Consider the following 23,283-nt stretch of genomic DNA (forward strand, 5'->3'; position numbering starts at 1 on the left):
AAACTTCTAGAACTGATCCATGAATTCAGCAACATTACAGGATATAAAATAGTGCACAGCAATCGGTCACATTCCTATACACCAATAATGAAGCAACAGAAAGAGAAATCAAGGAATCGATCCCATTTACAGTTGCACCAAAACCCATAAAATAACTAGGAATAAATCTAACCAAAGAGGTGAAAAACCCATACACTGAAAACTGTAGAAAGCTTATGAAAGAAATAGAAGAAGACACACAAAAAAAGGAAAAATATTCCATGCTCCTGGATAGGAAGAACAAATATGGTTAAAATGTCAATACTACCCAAAGCAATCTACATATTCCATGCAACACCTATCAAAATAACACCAGCACTCTTCACAGACCTAGAACAAACAATCCTAAAATTTGTATGGAACCAAAAAAGACCCAAATAGCCAAAGCAATCTTGAAAAAGAAAACCAAAGCAGGAGGCATCAATAATCCTGGACTTCAAGGTGTATTATAAAGCTGTAATCATCCAGACAGTACTTACTGGCACAAAAACAGACACTCAGATCGATGGAACAGAATAGAGAACCCAGAAATGGACCCACAAGCGTATGGCCAACTAATCTTTGACAAAGCAGGAAAGAATATCCAATGGAATAAAGACAGTCTCTTCAGCAAGTGGTGCTGGGAAACCTGGACAGCGACATGCAGTTGATATTGAAGCCAAGTTTCATTACAGTGTAATATTAATTTGTTTCTCTTTAAATTACCCAATTTAAATTGTGCCCAATTCTCTAGGATGCACCCTAGTGCATCCTTGGGATGTTCATAACAGCCCCATTTAGGACCTGCATGTGGGGATTCTTCCGTGACACTATGGTTTCCCTCAGTCACATAAGACCCAGATTCTGCACTTTGTTTTCCTGCCTTTATCTTTCCAGGCACAAGAGGAAAGCAACAGCAGTTCACTCTGCTAAAGTTTTAGATGGAGTCTGCTAGATAATTATCCTGAAATTAAGTGTATAATATAAATGGGTAGAGGAAATTTGACTTGCTAGCCCAGAATAGGGAATCTGGCAAAACAGATGTTTTAAATGGCACTTGAGGCAGAAATAGACAAAGGACAGGTCTGGATGTTGTCCTTCCAGGCAAATACAACAAAAGGATCCAAATGCACAACAGAAGTCAAACAGTTGTGTTGCATTAAACAAAAATCAGGTTGGGCACAGAGGAAGGGTAAGATTCTAGGAAAGTATTGTCAGGAATGCCAGAGAGCTAAGGTAGAGTAAAGAGTTCCTGGCCTTGGTGGTCCCAGCTGAGTGAGGTGGATGAAAGTCACAGGGTTTCCTAGAAACCGAAGAGAGAGAGAGAGGTTCTGAGGGACGAGGAATTATGCCATTCATCAATGTGACGATAGTAATACAGACAAACCAAATCCTATAAATGGGATAGTTTCCAATGTGCTTGTAAACAATAGTGAAGCAAACAGCTCAAGGGTAAGTGGGAAGAAGAAGATGGATGGGAGGAAGTAGACATCTCTGGACATGCCCAGCGATGCCACTGAGCCTGTGACACAGCAGACACAGCAGCATGATAAGGTCTGGCACTGTGAGTAGGAGGGTGTGGTCTACAAAAGACAGAAAACCAGCCTGGGTGTAAATCCCACTCCTTCATAGCTGCCACATTTCCAGCCCGCCGTGTGTCTCCTCTACCATCATCCAATAACCCAGTGCAACTGGGGCGGCAGGACCATCCTTTGGTCCAACAACAGGATTGTCCAACAATCTTTAAGGCAGTTCTACTGTCCCGTAATTGCCTCAATTCAATCTTGATGTACCAGAGCTGCAATGACACAGTCACCTGACAGTGGACAAAAAAGTAAAGAGACAGTTAGGAGTCTATTCTAGGGGAACAAAGTGGTGGGTGGAATGGGCTACTTACGGGGACAACTTCTCAGATAGTCACCAAGGAACTGATCTTCCTCTTTGATGTGTCTTGGTTTCTCCCAAGCAGCAGTCTAAAACTGCTGTAGGGGTTTGTCACAGCACTGGATCCTTCCATGTGCATTCCTGGCCGAGCCAGAAATTAGTTGCCATGAGAGAGAGTTCCCTATAGGACTGTTCCCTTCGGGGAAAAGAAGCAAGAGTCCCATTTCTTCAGAGCTAGTGACTCAGTCTCTTATGCCAACCAACAACCTTGAAATTGTCCAAAAGCCAGAGTGGAGAGAGTTTGTGGTGAAAGTAAAACTTGGAGCCAGCAGAGCACACAGAGAGCAGGAGGAACCTCCTGTGGTCATCTGAGTTACTAGCCCGGGGAAATGCACCAGTGAGCCCTGGTGCACCACCATGAGATTCTGCTCTGTCTTGGGATCCCCGGAGGTGCACCAGGAGAGGAGAGAGTGAGAACAGGTCCCCAGACATGTTTTTCCACATTTCCTTCTTCCCAGAGAACAGTCCAGTTCACAGAAAAAGTACAGAGATAGGAAGTAACCCTGTACTTTCCAACTCTGTTTCCCAGAGGAGGAACATACCAGTACCCCTGCATGGTGAGGAGGTCAAATTGTACTACACAGATGTAGTTTGGGGTACCGTTGTTCCTCTAAGGGTTCCTTCATGTCATCAAAATATGATGCAGGTAAGCCAGGTCCAAGGACCCAGAGGAGGGTCCTTGGCTTTGTGCAGGATAGAAATCAAACGTGAGCCAGAGAAAGTGAAAACAGAGTTTATTGAGTGGTGTGACAGGTAGAGAGTAGCAGATGGAGGTCTGGGAGACTCAGAAAGGAAAGAATGTCTGTCACTTGGGGTTAGGGGTTTGTACTGGAAGGGAGGAATCTAGGGTACATGTTTCCCCGGGGGAATCCAGGGTAGGATCTGACCAAAGGTGCGTGTCAGGTGAACTACAGGTGTTATTCCATAAATTACCGAAGGTAAGGGGTTTTGATGCCAGTGTAACCTAAGATTTGTTTGAAGCTAATGTCTTAGAACATGTTTGGGATCTGGATCTTCTTAGATGTCATCAGGTGTTTGGGGGCCTAGGACAAAACTCAGGAAAGGATTGACTTTCTTGATTCCTCCTTGAAGTGAGAACATGGCTGCTTGGGCTTCTTCAGAGGCAAAATATGGAATACAAGTAAATGAGGCCTAGCAGAAAAACAGCAGGGATGGAGCCTTTATAAAATGGAACCCTTTAGGGGTCCCACCTGGGTAGCTACCCACCTGGGTAGCTCAGTTAAGCCTCTGACTTGATTTTGGCTCAGGTCATGATCTCATGGTCATGGGATAGAGCCCCGAGTAGGGCTCTGTGCTGAGTGTGGAGCCTGTTTGTTTCCGTTTTCCCCTCTCTCCTGCTCATGTGCGCACATGCTCTTTCTCTCAAATAAATGATAAACCAAAACTTTCTTTGAAAAAGTAATAAATAAAAATAAGTGGAGTCCTTTTAGCCCTCCTACCTCACTGAGATGGCTGAAATACCTTTGTGTAACATAAAGGAAGAAATTCAAAGACTGTGAGATAGACATGTTGAGTGAATGAATCATGTCTAACTCACCAACTTACCACTACCTAACCATGTCCCCCAAGATAGAGAGGGTGTCAGAAAATACTCCCTCAACAAGGCCTTAGAAATACACTGGTGTATTTGTTAGGATTGATCTTGGTTGTAACAGGTACCCTACACAGAGAAGTAATCAAGAGGTTTATCTGTCTCTAGCATATAAAAAAATCTGGGCATAGGACATCTAGGGCTAGTAGGTCACCTCAGTGGTGCTCTCAGGGAAACAGGCTCCTTGTGTTCTTGCACTGCCTCAGTCACCCATGGTTCTCACCTTCATGTTTGAAGACGGTTGCTGCATCTCTAAACGTTGTGCCCTCATTTCAGGAAGAAAGCCTGTCCCAGGGATTTCTACTTCCTTGTGCTATCTAGAACTATGTCACATAGCCATGTGTGGCTGTAATGGAAATCACGTGACTCAGTAATTCACTTGCCAAGGAGCACAGGAAGGCAAGGGAGAGAGTGCTGGAAAGATTGTTGAGTGACTCTGTCCGTAGAAACTGTGACAACTGGTGGGAGATGCAATTGATAGGGAGACACTGCAGTACAAATGGGCTTTCTGGTTTCAGTGGGGATGAGTGGATCCTGGGATAGCAGAGACCAGGTAGCTGCAATGTGTGAAGCCAGGTGGATGTGGCTACCATAACCAGAAGACAGTGCATTTATTACAAGGGTCTGACCCACAGGGTTCTTTGGTGCTGCCCAACTAATTGTGGGATCCTGAAGACCAAAATAGATGGTCAAAGATCCTATTTGATTTTTAGAATTTAAAAATCTTCCACTTAATAAACAAAGGTCTGATAGGAGTCGTCACAACATAGTCATGGCACCTGACCCAGTCTCAGGTCTAGGTCAAAGAAAGAGGAAGCCAGGTGTCTAGGGAAAGGGCCCTGAAATAACATCGTAAGTACTTGCTATGGATCTTGCTTCCTCCAAGTTTTCCCCAAAGGACCTGAAGCCACTCACTAGACCATTGTCCAGGTATCCTGAGAAATAACCAGACATTCTGGGGATTATCAGAGACACTGGGCCTGTGCTAATGTTAATTCCCGGAGACCCAGAACTCCATTGTGACCTACCCGTCTAAGTGAAGGCACTGTCACTATACTAGCCCTGATGACCAGTGGACACAGAAAACCCTCCAAGGCAGCAGAATTTTGGAGCAACACGTCTCTTCCATTGTGGCAGGAGGTAGAGATGACTGATATAAAAATCCATGCTAATCCATAGTCTGTGGCTAATAACCTGGTGATCAGAGATTTGTAAGAGCAGGACTAGAGCACTGGCAGTGAGGAGGTCTGCAGGAAAAGTATGGTCCGATTTCTTAGAATGAGCAGAGGGGAAGAAGCAGCAATTTGTCCTCCCTGGAGGGGCACATTCTGGAATTGGGTTTGCTTTGTCCTCCAAACTTCTGCCAATACCATCTTTCAAGGACTCACTCACATGTTTTTATGTTGTTAAGTTATCCCATTGGACACTTGCTTTCTGATCACAAAATTTTCTTCACATCGAAGAGGAAGACCGTAGGCTATGCCAGCAGAATTCACTATATTCAACATAAACACCCAGCACCCTGAATCAGCTGGCCTTCCAAGGAGACCATGATTTGTGAGGTTGGAATAAATACAGTACAGTTGTTATATGCTGTGAATCCATGACCACGGCCTCTATATAAGCAAGGGTCTGGGAACTAAAGAGGAAGGGGGATAGCACTCCTCTGTTAATACCTCAGTGACCCAAAATCTCTGCCTCCATTCCCTGTGATTCTGGGCTTTGCTGATTGAGAGGTGAGCAAAGGAGAAATACAAGAGGAACACAGTGATGATTCCAGTGGTTTGGAAGGTGTGGGGAGGGTTAGAGTGTTGGCTGAGTGAACAGTCTTGCTGCTGCATGATAAAGGATGGGAGAAGTATGGATGGAACCCTGTGGTAATACTAAATATAGTAGGAGTTAATGGAAGATTTCTGTGATAATAAACAGACCACCAGTAGCTCAGATGGCAATGAAGGTTTAGACAATTCCACCTAGTGAAAGACTAATCCACTGATGTTCTGGCTGAACTCAAAGAAACAAGGAATAAGTAACTGAAGACAGAAATCAAAAATACCAGGGGCACCTGGGTGGCTCAGTCGGTTAAGCATCCAACTTCAGCTCAGGTCATGATCTCGCAGTCCGTGAGTTCAAGCCCCGCATCGGGCTCTGTGCTGACAGCTCGGAGGCTAGAGGCTGCTTCGGATTCTGTGTCTCCCTCTCTCTGCCCCTCCCCCACTCATGCTCTGTCTCTCTCTCCCTGTCAAAAATAAATAAACTTTAAAAAAAAAAAAAAAGAAAAAAAAAGAAATCAAAATTACCAACCATGACCTCACGATTAATTGTAGAAAGGGCAATAGTTGCTGCCTGTACATTTTTCTTTGCTGTTTCTTTCTTTCTCTCTTTCTTTTTTAAAAATTTTTTTTTCAACGTTTTTTATTTATTTTTGGGACAGAGAGAGACAGAGCATGAACAGGGGAGGGGCAGAGAGAGAGGGAGACAAAGAATCGGAAACAGGCTCCAGGCTCCGAGCCATCAGCCCAGAGCCTGATGCGGGGCTCGAACTCACGGACCGCGAGATTGTGACCTGGCTGAAGTCGGACGCTTAACCGACTGCGCCACCCAGGCGCCCCTCTCTCTTTCTTTTTTAAATGTTTACTTATCTATTGGGAGGGGAGAGGGTCAGAGAGGAGAGAGAGAATCCCAAGCAGGCTCTACACCACCAGTGCAGAGCCCGATATGGGGCTTGATCTCACAAACCGTGAGATCATGACCTGAGGTAAATTCCAGAGTCAGATGCTCAATGGACAGAAACACACAGGCAACCCCTCTTTGCCATTTCATGTATTTATTTATATACTTCACCTAACTTTCTCCCTTTTCCTTTCTCCTACTGCATTACTATACACAGTTTGTGTTGATGGTGGCTCAGTTTACATCTAGTTCACAGATCAGAGAACATCCAGACAAAGTCATGATGGATCGGGGGGGGGAATGGACCTCATTTAAGATCTTGGCCTTGGAACTAGATGTAGTATATTAAGGGGATACGATCTCATTTCTGGTGGTGGGAATAACTGAATTTATTTGGAATTGTATGTAAAGTCTACATGTTCTGATAGAAGAACAGAGCATTGGATCAATAAATAATAGGACATTTTCAAATGGTCAAAGGTGCTAAGTATAAGATTTGTCAAACGCAAGGAAGATGTTGAATATGTGAGTTCTAAGAAATGCATTTTCCTCAGATGAGAAAATAATTAGTTACACCATTAAGACAATATTTTTTCACTAAGGATTTAATTTAGATTTATAGGAAATAAGATAATCAGTTATAAATATCCCAATTTATTCTACAGAATTAATCTCAAGTAATCCTGATTATGACATAACCACAGGTTTGCCAATCTGTGATTTTATAGATTAACCTAATTTGTTAAAAAGAAATTTACAGACCCCATTTTTACTGTCACAACATAGGAACAAGCCAGCAAAAACAAAATCAAAAGTATGTTTTATGCTAGAGTTACTTTCTGTCCAGGTCGAAACATTGTTCCACTTTGATTCTTTCTTTTCTTTGGATTTTGGAAGCTTTCATACCTTAAAAAGAGATAATATTTAATACATGTAAATTCTAAATTACAAAAGACAAGGAATTGTTTGCAAACAGATTATATTTTAAGAAACAAAAGGGAAATAAATAACTGGGGGAAGAAAACCTAACAAATTATAGTTCTTAAATTTTCTAAAGTTAAACATTCCAATCAAAAAAGTAGCAAAAGAGATAAAGAGACAAGTTAGAAAAGATAAAATGCACATGGCAGTGACATGAAAAAAACCCTACTGTTTTAATCAAAGGCATGTAAATTGTTAGATTTTTTTCCAGTCACACTGGCCAAGTTTAGAAAGACATTATGCCCAATGTTAGTGAGGGTTGTGGTGAAACTGGCCCTTTCCATGTATTGGGCTGTACAGTGTTTCTAGAAGGCAACTGATCTCAAAAACCATAAAAACAAAATGTATCCTATGCTGCAACAATTCCACCTCAAACTCAGATAATGGAGGATATGTGCAAACATTCGGCTCTAAGGAAGTTCTTTATCATATTAGTGTAATAGGGAAAATCCGGAAGCAACTTAAATATCCAAATATTGGAAATTGTGGCTACTATAAAATGACATTAAAAACCAAGTAGTAACATTTAAAATGTGAAAGAATGTTCAAGATGGATGAAAGCACGCCTGCTATATGGCAATACGTGCAGAGTGTTTTAGTGAAGAAAAAAAAACCATACAAATGTATACTTTGGGAGGGGTGGGATCAAGGGAAATTTGTTTTCTTATTCTTTATTTTCTGATTTTTCTACAGTAAGCACATATTACTTATACATGTTGAGGCGGAGCAGAAGTGCCACTCTGGCATGTAGACTATTTTGAGCTGAAGGAGATCAAGACCCAGAAGATTCAGGAGAAGCTTTTTCCCTCCCTTACCTGCCTGATGAGTTTAGTTTCCTATTACCAGAGAAGACTTTTTAATCTGCAAGACTGACAGCAGGGCAAACATCTGCTCTTTTCACCTTCTGTGAATTCCTGCCTCCCCTTTGAAGCCCCAGGCCCCTAATCTCTTTCTTTAGTTCAGGATGGCATATCTATTTTAATGGAGCTCCTGTATGTATGAAATTATTTTTCTCCTGTTACTGTCTTACGTCAGTTAATTAATAGACCAGCCAAAGAACAAGAAGGGAAGAAGGGAAAATCTTTCTGCCTTTACAGTGTATCCACGCATGCCCACCCCAACTACTACAAAATTAAACAAAGAGTTGTAACTTCTAGAACCAGGAATAAACCTTTCTTGCACTGAATTAAGTGAAATCCTTAACGTGAATGGTCCCCAATCTATGGGTTTCCAACTTCTAAGGTGCTCAGAGACAACTGCAAGAAGCCTGTAAATCTAAATGTGTGCTGGCCACAGTCCACAAGGGAATAAATTCGAATGCATTTAAAGAAAGCAAAACAGGTATATTTTTCAGAACAATTTTTTACAAACTATATTAGAATCATTTTGAGATTTTAATTTTCCTTTTATTCAAAGCTTTAAAAATGAAATCAGTTCATTATAAATAATTCAAATATAATCAAGTGAACCAGTTAATGAAAATTCATTTTTTACTTCAGTACTCTTTAAGTTTTGGGGTATTTAAATGCATAGCTATTGGCTCGAAGTGGCCTTTTATATATTCACTATAAGTAACTTCAAAAGTTTAAGTGAAGAACTGTCACCCTGTAATATCTGTACTTCTGAAGGAGAATCGGTTACTTACAGTTCAGCAAAATTCTTCCAGTCGTCTTCGCTAATGGATGGCCTTGTGTGACTGAGGGCAGCCATTAAATGCGACTGGCTAATAGCCAAACTGGTTTTGACTGGTCCTGGTTGGTTAAGGGAGTCATCCTCCTTAAACAGAAAAGGACACAAAGTTAACCTAGGGCTGTGATGGAAAAAGTAGCAGCCCATGTGTTGTTTCTTTCCATCAGGTTTTTTTAGGAGACCAAACATTCTCTTTCTCATAAGATTAAAAACTGTTTGAAAGCAGGATGCATATAATCAAATGATCAATGTGTTTCAGTCCCTTCTTTATAAATAAAGCTCATTTACTAACCAAAACACACATCAAAAAAGGAAAAACAGTTTTTACAGTTTTTACAATTTTCATGGGGGTGGGGGGAGAAAAGCCATACTCCACTTTGGCTCCGGTATCTGCCTTTGATGACACTGATATCTGCCCGTAGCTGATCTCTTTGTTCCTGTGTAAGTTCTTGGGAACCCTCTTGTGAGGATGTTCTGAACACTGGAGGTCGTGAAAGCGACTGATCTTTCCCAGGGGCTCCAGAAAAGTCCTGTGCCATGGAGCTTGGTGCAGACAGGCACTGTGAGCTCTGCAAGGTTAAGTGTAGGAAGGAGAGAAGGGGAAGGAGAAAGGAGGAAAAGAGAGGGAGAAAAGAAGTATATATTTACCAAGGCTAAATTTAAACATTTTAAGCAGTAAAACCTTAACATGGACAAGCTTACATTTGAATTAACTGGAATTAATAAGCAAGTTCAAAATATGTTTATCTTCTACATGTTGTTGAACCATCATAAAATGAAAACTGCCATAACACAAAAAATTGTTTTAATGCTTTTTTATTAAATTCACCACACTAATGTCCTAGCAACAGGTTCCCAAATGTGCCTTATTCTCAGTTTCAGCAAATAGAGTTAATTCTAGTATAAGGTTGGAGAACATAGTACAGAAGTTAAGAAACAGAAAACAGAATTAAAGACTAGAAATAAAACAACAAAAACAACAGCTTACTATTCTTTGAAATAAAAATGGTTTACTTTTACTTTTTTTTAGAGAGAGCACAAGCTAGAGAGATGGGCAGAGAGAGAGAGAAAATCCCAAGCAGGCCCCACACTCAGTGCAGAGCTTGACCCTGGGCTTGAACTCATGAAACCATGAGATCATGACCTGAGCTGAAATCATGGATGCTTAACCGACTGGGCCACCCAGGCACCCCAAAATAGTTCATTTTTAGATTAAAGCAGATGTACAAAAAACAAAAATATAACTGTTACTTGTACCAATAAAGTAATCGTGAACCACAGTAAATAACTTGCGGACATGTGTGAAATGCTATTTTAATTTAGAAAAGCAAGGATATCACCCACAATATTTTCATTGTTGCAACGTTACATCAAATTTCTCATCTTCAATTATCTTAATGATAATAGAGTTTAATATAAAATGGATCTGCGACTAAAGATGTTTTAAAACAACTAATGAAGGAGATAATAAGCCTGCGAGGAACCAAAGGGTCCTCACCACCAGTGGCTCCCTCTTTGTTGCCAGCTACATTTCACAGCTCTTAATAAGGAATGAGATGACTCATCAGTGTGAGTAAGGGAAAACAAGACTACTTCACTGAAGAACCAACCAACCAGAAAGTACATGTGGGGTCGGTTAGGGGGTAAGTCACTGTCCAACTGGACACACTATGGCTTTACGCATCAGAACCGTACAATGGCGACTGAACACAATACCAGATCAGAAGATGTTCCGTTCCCAAGTTCTGATTCATAGGAGCTTCCAAAGTAGAGCCGGTACATATTGAATTTTGATTCATCTGGAAGCATCTCAGACAACTCTAGAGAAACCAGGGACTGCTCCAAGCCACACTCCCCATCTCCAGCTGAATCATCGGAGCCGCTGCTGTGGTTGAGAAAAACCATTGAAGACAGACTTAGGTCACTATCAGAGCTGGAACTTCCATCCTAAAACACAAAAAAGGACAACAGTTGTAAAAATCTAAATAATCTATGACTCTGAAATTAGCAACACAGAGAGCATTTTAACAGACCAGTACGAGGAAAACCAGAGGCATTTTCCAAAAAAGCTCTTATTTTTTTGGTGAGGTTCTTATCCTCTATGATCCCCACAGACCAGTACGTATGGCACGAATGGCAAAGGTGTTACAGCTCTCCCACACCCAGAATACAACAGTTCTGAGAGCCAGGCACCAACTATGTTTCTTTTGTGCAAATGCTGTTTGAGCCATTATTAATATGACTCAGTGGCAGACTAAGTAGGCTGCCTGATTATGTAACGAATCCTTACCAGCAGACAGCACATGATCAGGGTGTCTGACGCTTACAGAAAGAAAACAACCAGCATTCAGGAAACATGCATTGAGCCAAACTTTGGCTCTTACTACTTTTCTAACGGTTATGAGGCACATAATAAAATTTAATTATTAAAATAAGATGGAATGTGTACATAATTTACCAACCATCTCCCCAGGAACGCTAACAAAGCTAGGATTCATACCTCTGAATTTTATTTGTATGAATCTTTCAACTGTGAAATGATGAGTCAACCACGTCATGCAGTGCTTTGTCATTACAGAGTGCTTTATACATGAACATGTTTTCATGTTAGTTCATGTTCTTCATGTTAGTGAAGAGGGTGGAGAAGTTCAGTGACTTGCCAAAATAAATAGCAAAAACTTGGTAATATCTGATTTAGGAACTTTAGGCCCTGCAAGAATCTCCAACAAAACATAGGGGAGAGGAGTACACAGGAAAACCCTTCCTAGAAACTATGCAGTAAAGACCATAATGTAGCAGAGGTCAAATTATCTGCTGTAAAAATACTATCCTTAGAGGAAAAGACTGATGTTAGGTCTGGGGTACAGAAAGTACAAAATACAGCTAGAATACCTTGTTGTATCAGGAAGAAAGTACATGGTCAAAGAATGAAGAAGACAAATCAAAAGGACACAGAGGCCATCTAAAAGCAGCTCCTATGGGCCAGATCTGGGACTATTTGAGCTTCAAAATAAATACTCTGATTTTTTTTTCTTAAGTGTAAAACTAACTAAAAATCTCAATATATTTCTGTTCCTATTCTCTCATTCATGATGTCCCAATTTAAATAATATCCTTCCATTCCCCAACATATTTTATCATCAGTAAGGTAACATTAAAGAAACAGACACTTAAATACTTCATAATTACAAGTTCTCTGCAGAGCCAATATTCCAACTATGGAACATTTGACTACAGGTAAATTTCTATACAGTTTTACTAAAGTTGTTAAAAAATAGGATTTTTTTAAGGTTGGAATTTTAACCGTGAACTGCTCTTCTTCCTCTTAAAACACCAAAGCAATGATCTCCTATAACTTACTTGGAGCCCACAGAACAGCAGCCTTCCCTGTAAGGCCTCTAACTGGGCATTGTACAGTAAAGCTTTCAGGTCAGCTCCTGTGAAGGAGTCGGTTACTGATGCCACGTGCTGAAGGTCCACATCATCTGCCAGAGGTAGAGAGTCACTGAGAACATTTAAAATTTCAAGACGTGACACCTGAAGGGAGAAAAACTAATTGACTTAACAAATAAAACAAAATTAAATATTAAACTGTGTATTTTATGTTTTTGTTTTTACAAATTAACTGTATCTCTAATGAGCTTTTACAAGTTGAAAAATGTACCGCCAATCTACTATGTATCCTCTGTGGAGGATAGATGAACTTTCTCCCTAACAGAAGAGACATAGGAAAGTGAATGAAAATCGACATTCTTAACGATTCAGTGTAAATCATTTCTTAGTACTTACTTTCTAGATTTCAACAAATGTGCCCAGAAAGTGTTTCAAAAGAAAACATCTAAGTAATAGCTACAAATGACATATTTAGATATTTTATACCTTCGACAATTCATTTGTCTATTTGCTCTTTCCCTCATTTATTCATCAGTTTCTAAATCTGAGGACAAGAGCTGGAACAACACAGACCAGAAACAGTTAAAACCTCATCTCTGTGTAACCTGCTTAGATGCACACTAGTCGTATGCTTGATTCTCAGAGTCTTGCCAGGATAATGAGGCCTGTGATCTTTGAGCACAGGGCATGTGGACATACATACTTTAGGTTTCTTTCCTTTTTTCCCAACCTGCTAACACTGAAAGACTACAAAGTTTTCAGACTTGCATGGAAATGGCTGGGCTTTCCATCTAATTCAGAATCCTTCCATGCCATGAGCAAATCATGGCAAAGGCCTTGCCTAAAGCTGGTCTTCTAAGGACAACTGCTGTTACCAGGAAGAAGTTCATAAGGAAAGAGTGTGGCATTTGTTAGTTTTGGACTCAAAGTATGAAACTGTCACCTGATCAGGAGGAGGACAGTATACACATTTATCGAGTCGGCCAGGCCTAAGCAGGGCAGGGTCAATCAAGTCAGGGCGACTAGTAGCAGCCAATACATAAACACCTGGGGAAAAAAAAAATTCTTTACTAAGTCCTGGTGAAATCTGTTACAATAAGATATTTCTGTATTTGCAGTTCTTACCCTGTAAGCCTTCCACCCCATCCAACTGAGTCAGCAGCTGGTTAACCACACGATCTGTAACTCCTGTATTATCATGGCCTCGTCGAGGGGCAATGGATTCAAATTCATCAAAGAAAAGAATGCAGGGCTTGGCTGCCTGTGCTCTGGGAAAAACAGTATTTCATATTTGAATAGGGCTTCGGTGTTTGTAAAGTAATTGTGTATATATATATATATATATATATATATATATATATATATATATATGTAGGTACATATATGTATCTGTATACAGATAGACATATATGTATCTGTGTATTTATTTAAATCTTCATAACAAATCCTTAAAGAATAAAAAGTATATGTAAACTTGTTTTCAATAAATAAGTCAAGATGTATGCCTAAGACTCATACCTTTTAGACAGGGACTAAACCAAAAACTAGAGTCTTATTCAATAAGTGAAATGTTTCTTTGATTCTTATTGTAAGTAAGCATTTCTTATATGCTTATTGGCCACCTTTACTTCTTTTGTGAAATACTGATTCACGTCTTTTGTCAAGTTCATTATTTTAAAATTTGACAAGCTCATTATTTTCACATATTTTTATAGGGGATCTCTATAAAATATATTTTAGTTACATATATTATATCTTTTCCTAATTTGAACTTTGCTTTTAATTTATTAACTAAATTTTGTTTTAATGAAAAACAAATTCCATACCTGGTAACAGGGTGAACTAGATGTCTGAAGAATCACCCATACAGAATACCCATACAGAATACTTGTCGTGCTGATTTTTTAATTTCAAGTTTTTAAATTCTAGTTAGTTAACCTATATGGTAAAATTGATTTCAGTAGAACTTAGTGATTCACCATTTATGTATAACACCCAGTGCTCATCCCATGTGCCTTCCTTAATACCTATCACCCATTTAGCCAATCCCCACCCCTCCTCCCTCCACCAACCCTCAGTTTGCTCTCTATAGAGCCTGTCAGGCTGAATGAAAAAAACCCAATACATATCTCATGAAATACTGGCACATAAGATAAATCTCCCAGGGCCAATAAGTAGATTGGAATTACCTGTTCCTTGAAAGTTTACTCTCAGAAAACCATGTTTGATTTGGGTAAAGATTTTTAACTAGTGACAATTGTTTTCTATAGTTACAGGATTTTTCAGATTTTGTTTCTTCTTTGCTTGATTTTGGTCAATTATATTTTTGTCTATGTCACCCAAGTCTTAAATGTATTAACAGCATAAAGTCTGTAATATTATTCCATAATATTCCCTTACTATCTTTTACATTTCTGGTATAACTTTAGTCATGTCCCCTTTTTTATCACTAATACTATTAATTCATGCTTGCTTTCTTTATCAGTCCTGCTGGAGATCTATCAATTGTACTAGGTTGTCAAAAATATCTGGGCTTATGAACTTCTCCACTGATATGTTTTCTATTTCATTAATTTTTGCTCTTATTATTTCCTTTTTACTTATTTTTTTTAGCTTATATTTTCCTAATTTCATGAGATGGGTACATAGTGATTTTTAACTTTTTTTCCCCTAAAAATTTAAGGCTATAAATTTTCCTTGAAATAAATTTTGCAGCATCTCACAATTTTAATAGCATTTTCATTATTATTTAGTGCCCAGGATTTTCCATTATAATCTCTTCTTTAACCCATGAATTATTTAGAAGAGTTTTATTTTTAAGAATCTAAAAGTACATGAGGGGATTATCTTTTTGTTATTTATTTTAACTTGTGTTTTCAAAAAATAGACTGTATGATACTGTTTCTTTGAAACTTACTACAGTTGGCCACCCATGTGGCCAATTTTCAAAAATATCCGAGTGTGCTTAAAAAGAATGTATTCTCCAGTTGTTGGGTATGTGTTCTAAATATGCTTAGATCTTGAATATGATGTTTAAATCTTCTGAAGTTTTACTGTTTTGTTGGTTTTTCTTAAACCTCAATCTAACTACTTACTAAGAACTATGTGAAAGTCTTCTATGAAGGTGGATTTGTCAATTTCTCCTTGCAATTCTATCAATTTTTGCCTTTATTAAATAGTTTGGAGCTAGGGTATTGGATACAATTTTAGAACTGTAATATCCTCCTGGTAAACTGAATCTTTTGTCACCATATGGTGACGACTGCCTTTATCTCTAATAATGCTTTCCTGTTAATGTTCTTAAATTGGGTGGTGGATATATAAGAGTTCATTTTATTTATTTTATTACTATTTATTTATTTATTTTATTTTATTTTTTAATTTTTAATTTTTATTTTTTTAACATTTATTGATTTTTGAGACAGAGAGAGACAGAGTATGAACAGGGGAGGGGCAGAGAGAGGGAGACACAGAATCTGAAACAGGCTCCAGGCTCCGAGCTGTCAGCACAGGGCCCGACGCGGGGCTTGAATTCACGGACCGCGAGATCATGACCTGAGCGAAGTCGGATGCTTAACCGACTGAGCCACCCAGGCGCCCCTTATTTATTTATTTTAGAGACAGAGAGACACAGAGTGAGTGGGGATGGGGCAGAGAGAGAGAGAGAGGATGAGAGAGAATTTTAAACAGGCTCCACACTCAAAGCAAAGCCTGACACAGGGCTCAATCTCATGACTCATGACCTGAGCTGAAATCAAGAGGCAGACATTTAACCGACTGAGCCACCCAGGTGCTGCCAGAGTTCATTTTAGTTAAAATGTATATGAGGCGGCACCTGGGTGGTTCAGTGGGTTAAATGTCCAACTCTCAATTTCAGCTCAGGTCATGATCTCATGGTTCATGAGACTGAGCCCCACATCAGGCCCCATTGACAGCATGGAGCCTGCCTGAGATTCATTCATATTCTCTCTCTCTCTCAAAATAAATAAACTTGGGGCACCTGGGTGGCTCAGTTGGTTAAGTGTCTGACTTTGGCTCAGGTCATGATCTCGCGGTTTGAGACTTATTTTAAAATAAATATTTTAGAAAATTATGAACTTGAAGCACCTGGGTGGCTCAGTAGGTTAAGTGTCTGACTTTTTGGCTCAGGTCATCATCTCATGGTTTGAGACTTATCTTAAAATAAATATTTTAAAAAGTTATAAAATATAAGGACATTATATTCTCCTAACTACAGATCATATTTTATAATGAAATTTTGGGATAAAACAGTAGTTTTTGCATTTAAAAATCTTACTTTAATCCTTAAATATTAGCTTCTGTATTTTTATATAAATGCCATAATAATTTTATTTTATCTCTTTTATAATTAACATTGCATTTGGCCAGCTTAATTAAACTGGAGTAATTATGTGTTTCCTATAAAAATCTACTTTGAGATTCCTTTGAGATAGCATTTTAGGAATATTTCTATTGTAAATATAATACTAACTTCCAGAATTTAATATCAAAGATGTTATATTTTAAGTGATATTTGGAGAATTCTCTAGCTTATTAATCCACATAAATTAAAGTTTTAAACATCAGTTCTCTAAAATAAACAAGTGAATACCAAAAAGCACTGAAAAATGATAGTGTCCATTACTTAAAAAATATTCAGAGGGAACCAACCTAATAAAAATATCCCGAACAGCTTGTTCACTTGCTCCAATGTATTTGCTCAGTAACTCTGGCCCCTAGGAGATAAAATTAAATTAGACCTGAGATAAAGTTATTTAAAAACAAAATATAATTTTTGTTTAGGACTTAGTCCAAATGCACTAATGGGAAAATTTATTTTTATTTTTTTAAATGTTTATTTTTGAGAGAGAGAGAGAGAGTGTGTGTGAACGGGCAAGGGGCAGAGAGACAGGGAGACAGAATCTGAAGCAGGCTCTAGCTCTGAGCTGTCAGCACAGAGCCTGACACAGGGCTTGAACCCACGAATGCGAGATCATGACCTCAGCTGAAGTCGGATGCTTAACCGACTGAGCCACCTAGGGGACCCTCATGGGAAATTATTTTAATATGATTAAACAGATGTCTCTTAAATACATTTAAAAATTATGTGGCTAGAATAAATATCCCATCACAAGTTCCACACTTTGTGTCTCCTCTGTCTAGCCATCTCATGGTGTAGCTCTCTACAGAAGGCCACAGCCCCAGAAAGGCCCTGTGTGATGACCCCATCTTATCCTGCTTGTCTTCCTGCATAGAACCTTGTCCCATCTGATAATACATTATATAGCGAATGTGTCTGTTTCTTGTTTCTCTCTGCCAGTAAAATGTATGTTCCAAAAAGGTGGGTTTGTTCACTACTGAATCCCCAGTGCCAAAAACAGTGTTGCATAAATACTGAATAATTATTTGTTTAGTAACAAATGGTTTAAAAAGGGAAAATGTTCCATCTATCTCAAATTTTTGGAGACTACAAAAAATATGTAATGAGACATGAATTATTTTAATCATCTTCAATTACTGAAACCAGTTTATTTGTACAGAGGTGCAGAAGAGATCATCTTTTCTAAGTCAACTGAAAAACTTTCAAAACTACTCCATTTAACAAAATTAATAATGAGGATAAACTTTGCTTAAATTGGGATCTTTTAAAAAACTAAATAGGCTCTAACATGATCTCCAGTGAAAAATCATTACCTCAAAAGACCAAATACTGATCAGGATATGTGACCACAATAAGGACTTTCTAATATTAAGCCAGCTAGATATCTATTAATATACTAGCATTTAATTAGATTTCCTAGTCAATCAAGAGCCAAAGAGGATGGAACAAGAAGCCAGGCAAAATATTGGGAACAAGGCAACATACTGGTGTCAGGGATGGCCCCGGTCTTTGATGCATGTCTCCTAGGATCTACTCTTACCCACCCAGAGAGAATTCTCTTCACTGAAACCTTTCCATTGAGAATTCATCCCAAACTGTGATTTGAAGGTTTACTAAAAGGGATAAAATGTCCTCCCTAATGGAACAATCTGAAATACAACAATATCTTTCATCTTGAATATTATTTTTTTAACAGTGAAACTACAGTTTAGTCATAAGCAGAAAAGAAGAGTATGTATAATCACAGTTATTCCAGAATCCAGAAAAAGAAAGTAGGGAAATTTTAGTTACAGTGTTTCTCCATTATTGCCAGGGTAGCCAGTAGCCATGTAATCATATCACAAAAAAAAAAAAAAAAAAAAATCATGTGATTAAAAAGAGGGTCAGCCTGGGGCGCCTGGGTGGCTCAGTTAAGCGTCCGACTCCAACTCAGGTCATGGTCTCATGGTTCGTGGGTTCTAGCCCAGCATCGGGCTCTGTGCTGACAGGTAGGAGCCTGGAGCCTGCTTCGAATTCTGTGTCTCCTTCTCTCTCTGCCTCTCCCCCTCCTCCTGCTGTCTCTCTCTCTCTCTCTCTCTCAAAAATAAACATTAAAAAAAAAGAGGGTAGGCATAACCCAACTGCAGATTTCTCAATCAGTTATGAATAAAGCTACAATATATGATTCCTTTCCTTTGAAATCTAATCACTCTTTGGTAAACTAATATTGTGGGGTTGCTGAAACAGTACAAATAATATATCGGACCTCAGACCATAATGACAAATCCGTGGCAGCCTGAGGCACTACCCTAAGCTGTATGCTACTGTGTCCCTTAATTACTACATGCACCTTTGGAGAAAACTCAGGCACAGTGTGGCCCACGTGAGGATGAAATACAGCCAACAAGGAACAGAGCTATAAAAACCCAGCTTCCTGTCTCAAAGTGGTCTCCAGCCCCTAGTCTTCTAGGTTTTCTCCTCCCTTCAGGTACAGTTTGATTTTTTTATCTGAGTATTTATACATAATTCTATTTTATAATGTCTTATTATATTTATATATATTAATATAATTTATAATTCTAGTTTATTATATTTATAAAATTTTATATATTTATATATTAAAGAAATTATAATTCTATTTTATAATTGTTTACCTTAAGACTATCATAAGCTCTACAAAAAAGTGGCTCATTATCCAATTTCCCACACAGCTTTCACTAACAGATGGATAGCTGCTACTCGTTTTCCAAATGTGAGACTAACCTACAATCCAGAAACATAAATGATGTTGGCAAAGATATGGAGAAATAGGTACACTCAGCATTGCCAGAGGGGATAGAAAATGATGCAGTCACTGGGAAAAACAGTCTGGCAGTTTCTCAGAAAGTCACACACAGAATTAGCACATGTCCCAGCAACTATGCTGCTAGGTACACACTCAAGAGAAATGAAAACCTATGTCCACAGAAAAATGTGTACACAAGTGTTTACAGCAACATTATTCCTAAGAGCCCAAAGGTGGAAATAACCCAAATATCCCCCAATGATGAATGGATAAAAAACTCACATACCCACACCATTAATTATCACTCAGTTTTAAAAAGAACTGAAGTACTGACACATAGTACCACTTGGATAAACCTTGAAAACATGCTAAGAAGCCGGTGACAAAACACGACATGCTGCATGACTCCTTTTACATGAAATGTCCCGAACGGGAAAATCCATAGACAGAAAGCAGATTAGTGGCTGTCAGGGGCTCGGGGGACAGGGAACAGGATGAAAACGTTTTGAAGTAAGAGAGACGTGGTGGTTACATAGCACTGTAATTGCATTACACACCACATAACTTTGTTATGTAAATTTACCTCGATAGAAAAAAGAAGAAAAGATAAATGCAAAACATACCTTGATACTAATAAAATTCATTCCACTCTCTCGTGCAACTACTCCAGCTAGTAAGGTTTTTCCTGTCCCAGGAGGACCATACAGCAGTACTCCCGTTCTTTGTCGTATGGGCAAGTTTGCAAATAGTTCTGGGTACTGAAAAATACAGAACTATGATCAAGAGCTAAGTCTAAAAAAATAACTAAGGAGCAGCCCAAGTCAATGTACAGAGAAAAAGTATTCAGCTTGTTAGTAACTGCCACCTTTATTAACAGGATAAGGACAGAAAATAAAATTCCTACTCAGTACATAAGTTCAAAGGAATTACCACAGATTTTTTACCAACTGGACCATGGAATACATTCTACATAAAGTGGGCACAACTGCATCAGAACTTCTTTGTGTTTTTTTCCTGGCTTTTAAAAATATTATAAAAAGTACATTAAGAAAATAAAAACAATCTTTTAACAAGTAGATTGCCTTCCCCTTGTATGGTTCACAGAGCAAGTTATGATAACTATGCATATTCAAATATACTCCATCAAAGAAAGAAAAAGAGAGAAGTATGTGTAATGATAACAGTAAGCTCTCCCAAGAGTCTCCATGCTAAGCAAGCGACTGACTGCTTCTAAATTACCAAAGAGCAAGAAGACTGTGTCAACAGGCGAGCCAGACATCAGGCTACTGTCAGCAATATCCTGGATTCCTCTGTGAGAAATGCGTGTTGAGTTCCACCTGCTGACAAAATTCTAACCCCGTCCCTACCTCCATTCTGATCTGAAGAGGCCCCAGAGTCAGCCATCATGCAGAGAGTCTCTGCGCATCTGGTTTCCAATGCCCAGACTCAGCATTTGGCATCAAGATCCTGCTGGCAAGTTATTCCACGCCTGCATTCTCTCTGACAGGCTTCAACCTGCAGTCCTGGGCTGCACTCAATGTGTCCCAGGCCCCACTGGCCACACTTCCAGGACTTGCCATCTAGTTACATATAACTGAGGTCCTTACTCACCCATATCTTTATCTCTCTGCATGGATCCCTGATCTCATGCAATGATACTCATTTCTCAGGTTTGTGGTTCAAATGCACTACCACCTAGATTCTGAACAATTTACCTCTGCCCCCTTTATCCTGCCACCTGCTTGGTCTATGCTGCCTGCTAACTCTATCTTTCCAGGACTGACACCCAGAGTCTGGAAATCTGGCTTACTCCATCAGTTCTGTGGACCTAGATGACTCTTTCAGCTTATTTCTACCCATTTTTGTTCAAATCCCAGCTGACAGTTCATCTTGCTTTAGTACAATCTGAATGATTCAAGCAAAACACAAGAATTGTGAAATTCACATCAAAATATATTTACTGTAAATATCATCCCAGCTTTCTAAGTTTCTTACAGGCAAGGACTTTATCAAATACTTTAAAAAATCCATTAGAGTGCGAAAAATAGTGCTGGCATTTATTTGATAACTCAATAAAGTTTTCTTTAACCAAACTGAGAGTAGGCAAGTCAACACATAAAGCCATTCAGTAATTCTTCTGGGATACTTGATTTTTTCTTTTTTTCTTTTTCTTTTTTTTTTTTTAAAGTTACCTTGGCTGGTAACTGGATAGTATCCATGAGTATCTGCCGAACTTCATGTAATCCACCAATTTTATCCCAGCCCAGGTCCCTAGGTTTATGCAAGTTGACGTTTCGCAGAGATGCAGGAAGAAATCCTTGGAGAGCCTTTTGGAAGTCCAATGTTGTTAAAACTAATTCTGTTTAAAAATAAACACAACTTTTGGTAGTCACGTCTGTGTATGAATCTTCAAAATATGCTACCATCTTAGCTGGAGATGCCGATTTTCTACTAAACTGCTTATATACTAAAATAGAATATATTTAATACTTACATTAATGGATGTTAACATTCCTCTGCAACGGAACAATTTCAGATTTTGGTTTGAATAAGAACACATACCTTCTCTGGTGGATATGCTCTGGTGAGAGAGATGAAAATGTATGGCTCGATCCACAAGCATTGTAAAATCTCTAGCCACAAACCCTTCAGTTCGTTTAGCTATACAATGCAGGTCAAGATTAGTGAACTTGTTTACATCAGAGCCCAGTTTATTTTTTATTACATTATGTAGCATTTCATATCTTTGCTCCTAAAGAAAAAACACAAAATTCGATTTCTAATTTTACTCAAATGTAAATTTTAGTACATATATTTTGAAAAAATCAGGTTGAATAATCTACGGTGACAGAAAGCAGAGTGGTTGTCTGCAGATTGAGTGGGGGGGGAGGATTGCAAAGGGGCACCAGGAAACTTTTGAGAGTGATGGCAATGTTTGCTACCTTAACTGTGGTGATGGTTTTATGGTCTATACATATTAAGTGGTGTATATACAATATATAATGTATATACATGTTAAAACTGATCAAATTGTACTTTAAATACTGAGTTTGTTGTCTTCAAATATACCTCAATAAAGTTGCAAGAAAAAAAATCACATTGATAAACGATTGCTATTTCTTTCTCTAGTAAGAAGCCTTTTTAGTAACATTTGGTTCAAGAGTGGCTTTTGTTGTTGTTCCTATAAAACTTACTTCTAAAATGATATTCAATGACCAATCCCACTACCATTGTGTTATGCTTAATAATAGGTATAATACTTTCTTTTTTCAATAACAGTTAATTAGCACAGGGCCTGAATATTTAGGATAAAAATTTTAAAGGGGAGGTTAAGGGGCGCCTGGGTGGCTCAGTTGGATAAGCGTCCGACTTCGGCTCAGGTCATGATCTCAAGGTTCATGGGTTCAAGCCCCACGTCGGGCTCTGTGCTGACAGCTCAGAGACTGGATCCTGCTTCCGATTCTGTTTCTCCCTCTCCCTCTCTCTCTCTCTCTGCCCTCTGCTGATCGTATTCTATCTCTCTCTAAAATAAATTTTTTTCAAAAAAATTTTTCAAAAAAAATTTTTTTTTAATTTAAAGAGGAGGTTAAAATGTGTTTGTCAGTCCTAGAACATTCTTCTTTGAGCTCCCTGCCTCTAAAACCATCATGAACAGAAGTCTCCAAAGGGGATGATGGACCATATGTGCTTGTGATATTGTGATTCATAATAAGAAACATATATTTGGTCTTTGTCCTGTTTCTAGCACAGATATCCTAAAACCCTTAGAATTTCCTAAGTGATAAGAGTGATAAAAGTGTCTTGATATTCACAACACACCAGAGTTTA

At 38.7% G+C, this 23,283-nt stretch overlaps 1 protein-coding gene across 3 annotated transcripts in view; it reads right to left on the bottom strand.

The window, feature by feature from the left end:
• Window positions 1-6,387: 6,387 nt before the first annotated feature.
• The window catches only part of PEX1 (peroxisomal biogenesis factor 1), a 47,513-nt gene continuing 30,617 nt past the window's right edge, over window positions 6,388-23,283 (bottom strand). For 2 of the 3 annotated variants that reach the window (XM_042917684.1, XM_042917676.1), the window contains exons 14-24: window positions 22,018-22,207; window positions 21,648-21,814; window positions 20,079-20,213; window positions 16,982-17,046; window positions 13,436-13,578; window positions 13,254-13,357; window positions 12,278-12,454; window positions 10,634-10,864; window positions 9,289-9,486; window positions 8,874-9,004; window positions 6,388-7,153 (exon numbers count right to left, since the gene is read on the bottom strand). In XM_042917684.1, coding sequence (XP_042773618.1) covers window positions 7,069-7,153; window positions 8,874-9,004; window positions 9,289-9,486; window positions 10,634-10,864; window positions 12,278-12,454; window positions 13,254-13,357; window positions 13,436-13,578; window positions 16,982-17,046; window positions 20,079-20,213; window positions 21,648-21,814; window positions 22,018-22,207 — 1,626 coding nt within the window. In that variant the 3' untranslated portion in view covers window positions 6,388-7,068. Of the gene's footprint in view, window positions 7,154-8,873; window positions 9,005-9,288; window positions 9,487-10,633; window positions 10,865-12,277; window positions 12,455-13,253; window positions 13,358-13,435; window positions 13,579-16,981; window positions 17,047-20,078; window positions 20,214-21,647; window positions 21,815-22,017; window positions 22,208-23,283 lie in introns of those variants that run through there. The other variant, XM_042917694.1, reaches the window with a different exon arrangement.

Source organism: Panthera leo, chromosome A2 (genome assembly GCF_018350215.1).
Source record: "Panthera leo isolate Ple1 chromosome A2, P.leo_Ple1_pat1.1, whole genome shotgun sequence".
NCBI lineage: Eukaryota > Metazoa > Chordata > Mammalia > Carnivora > Felidae > Panthera > Panthera leo.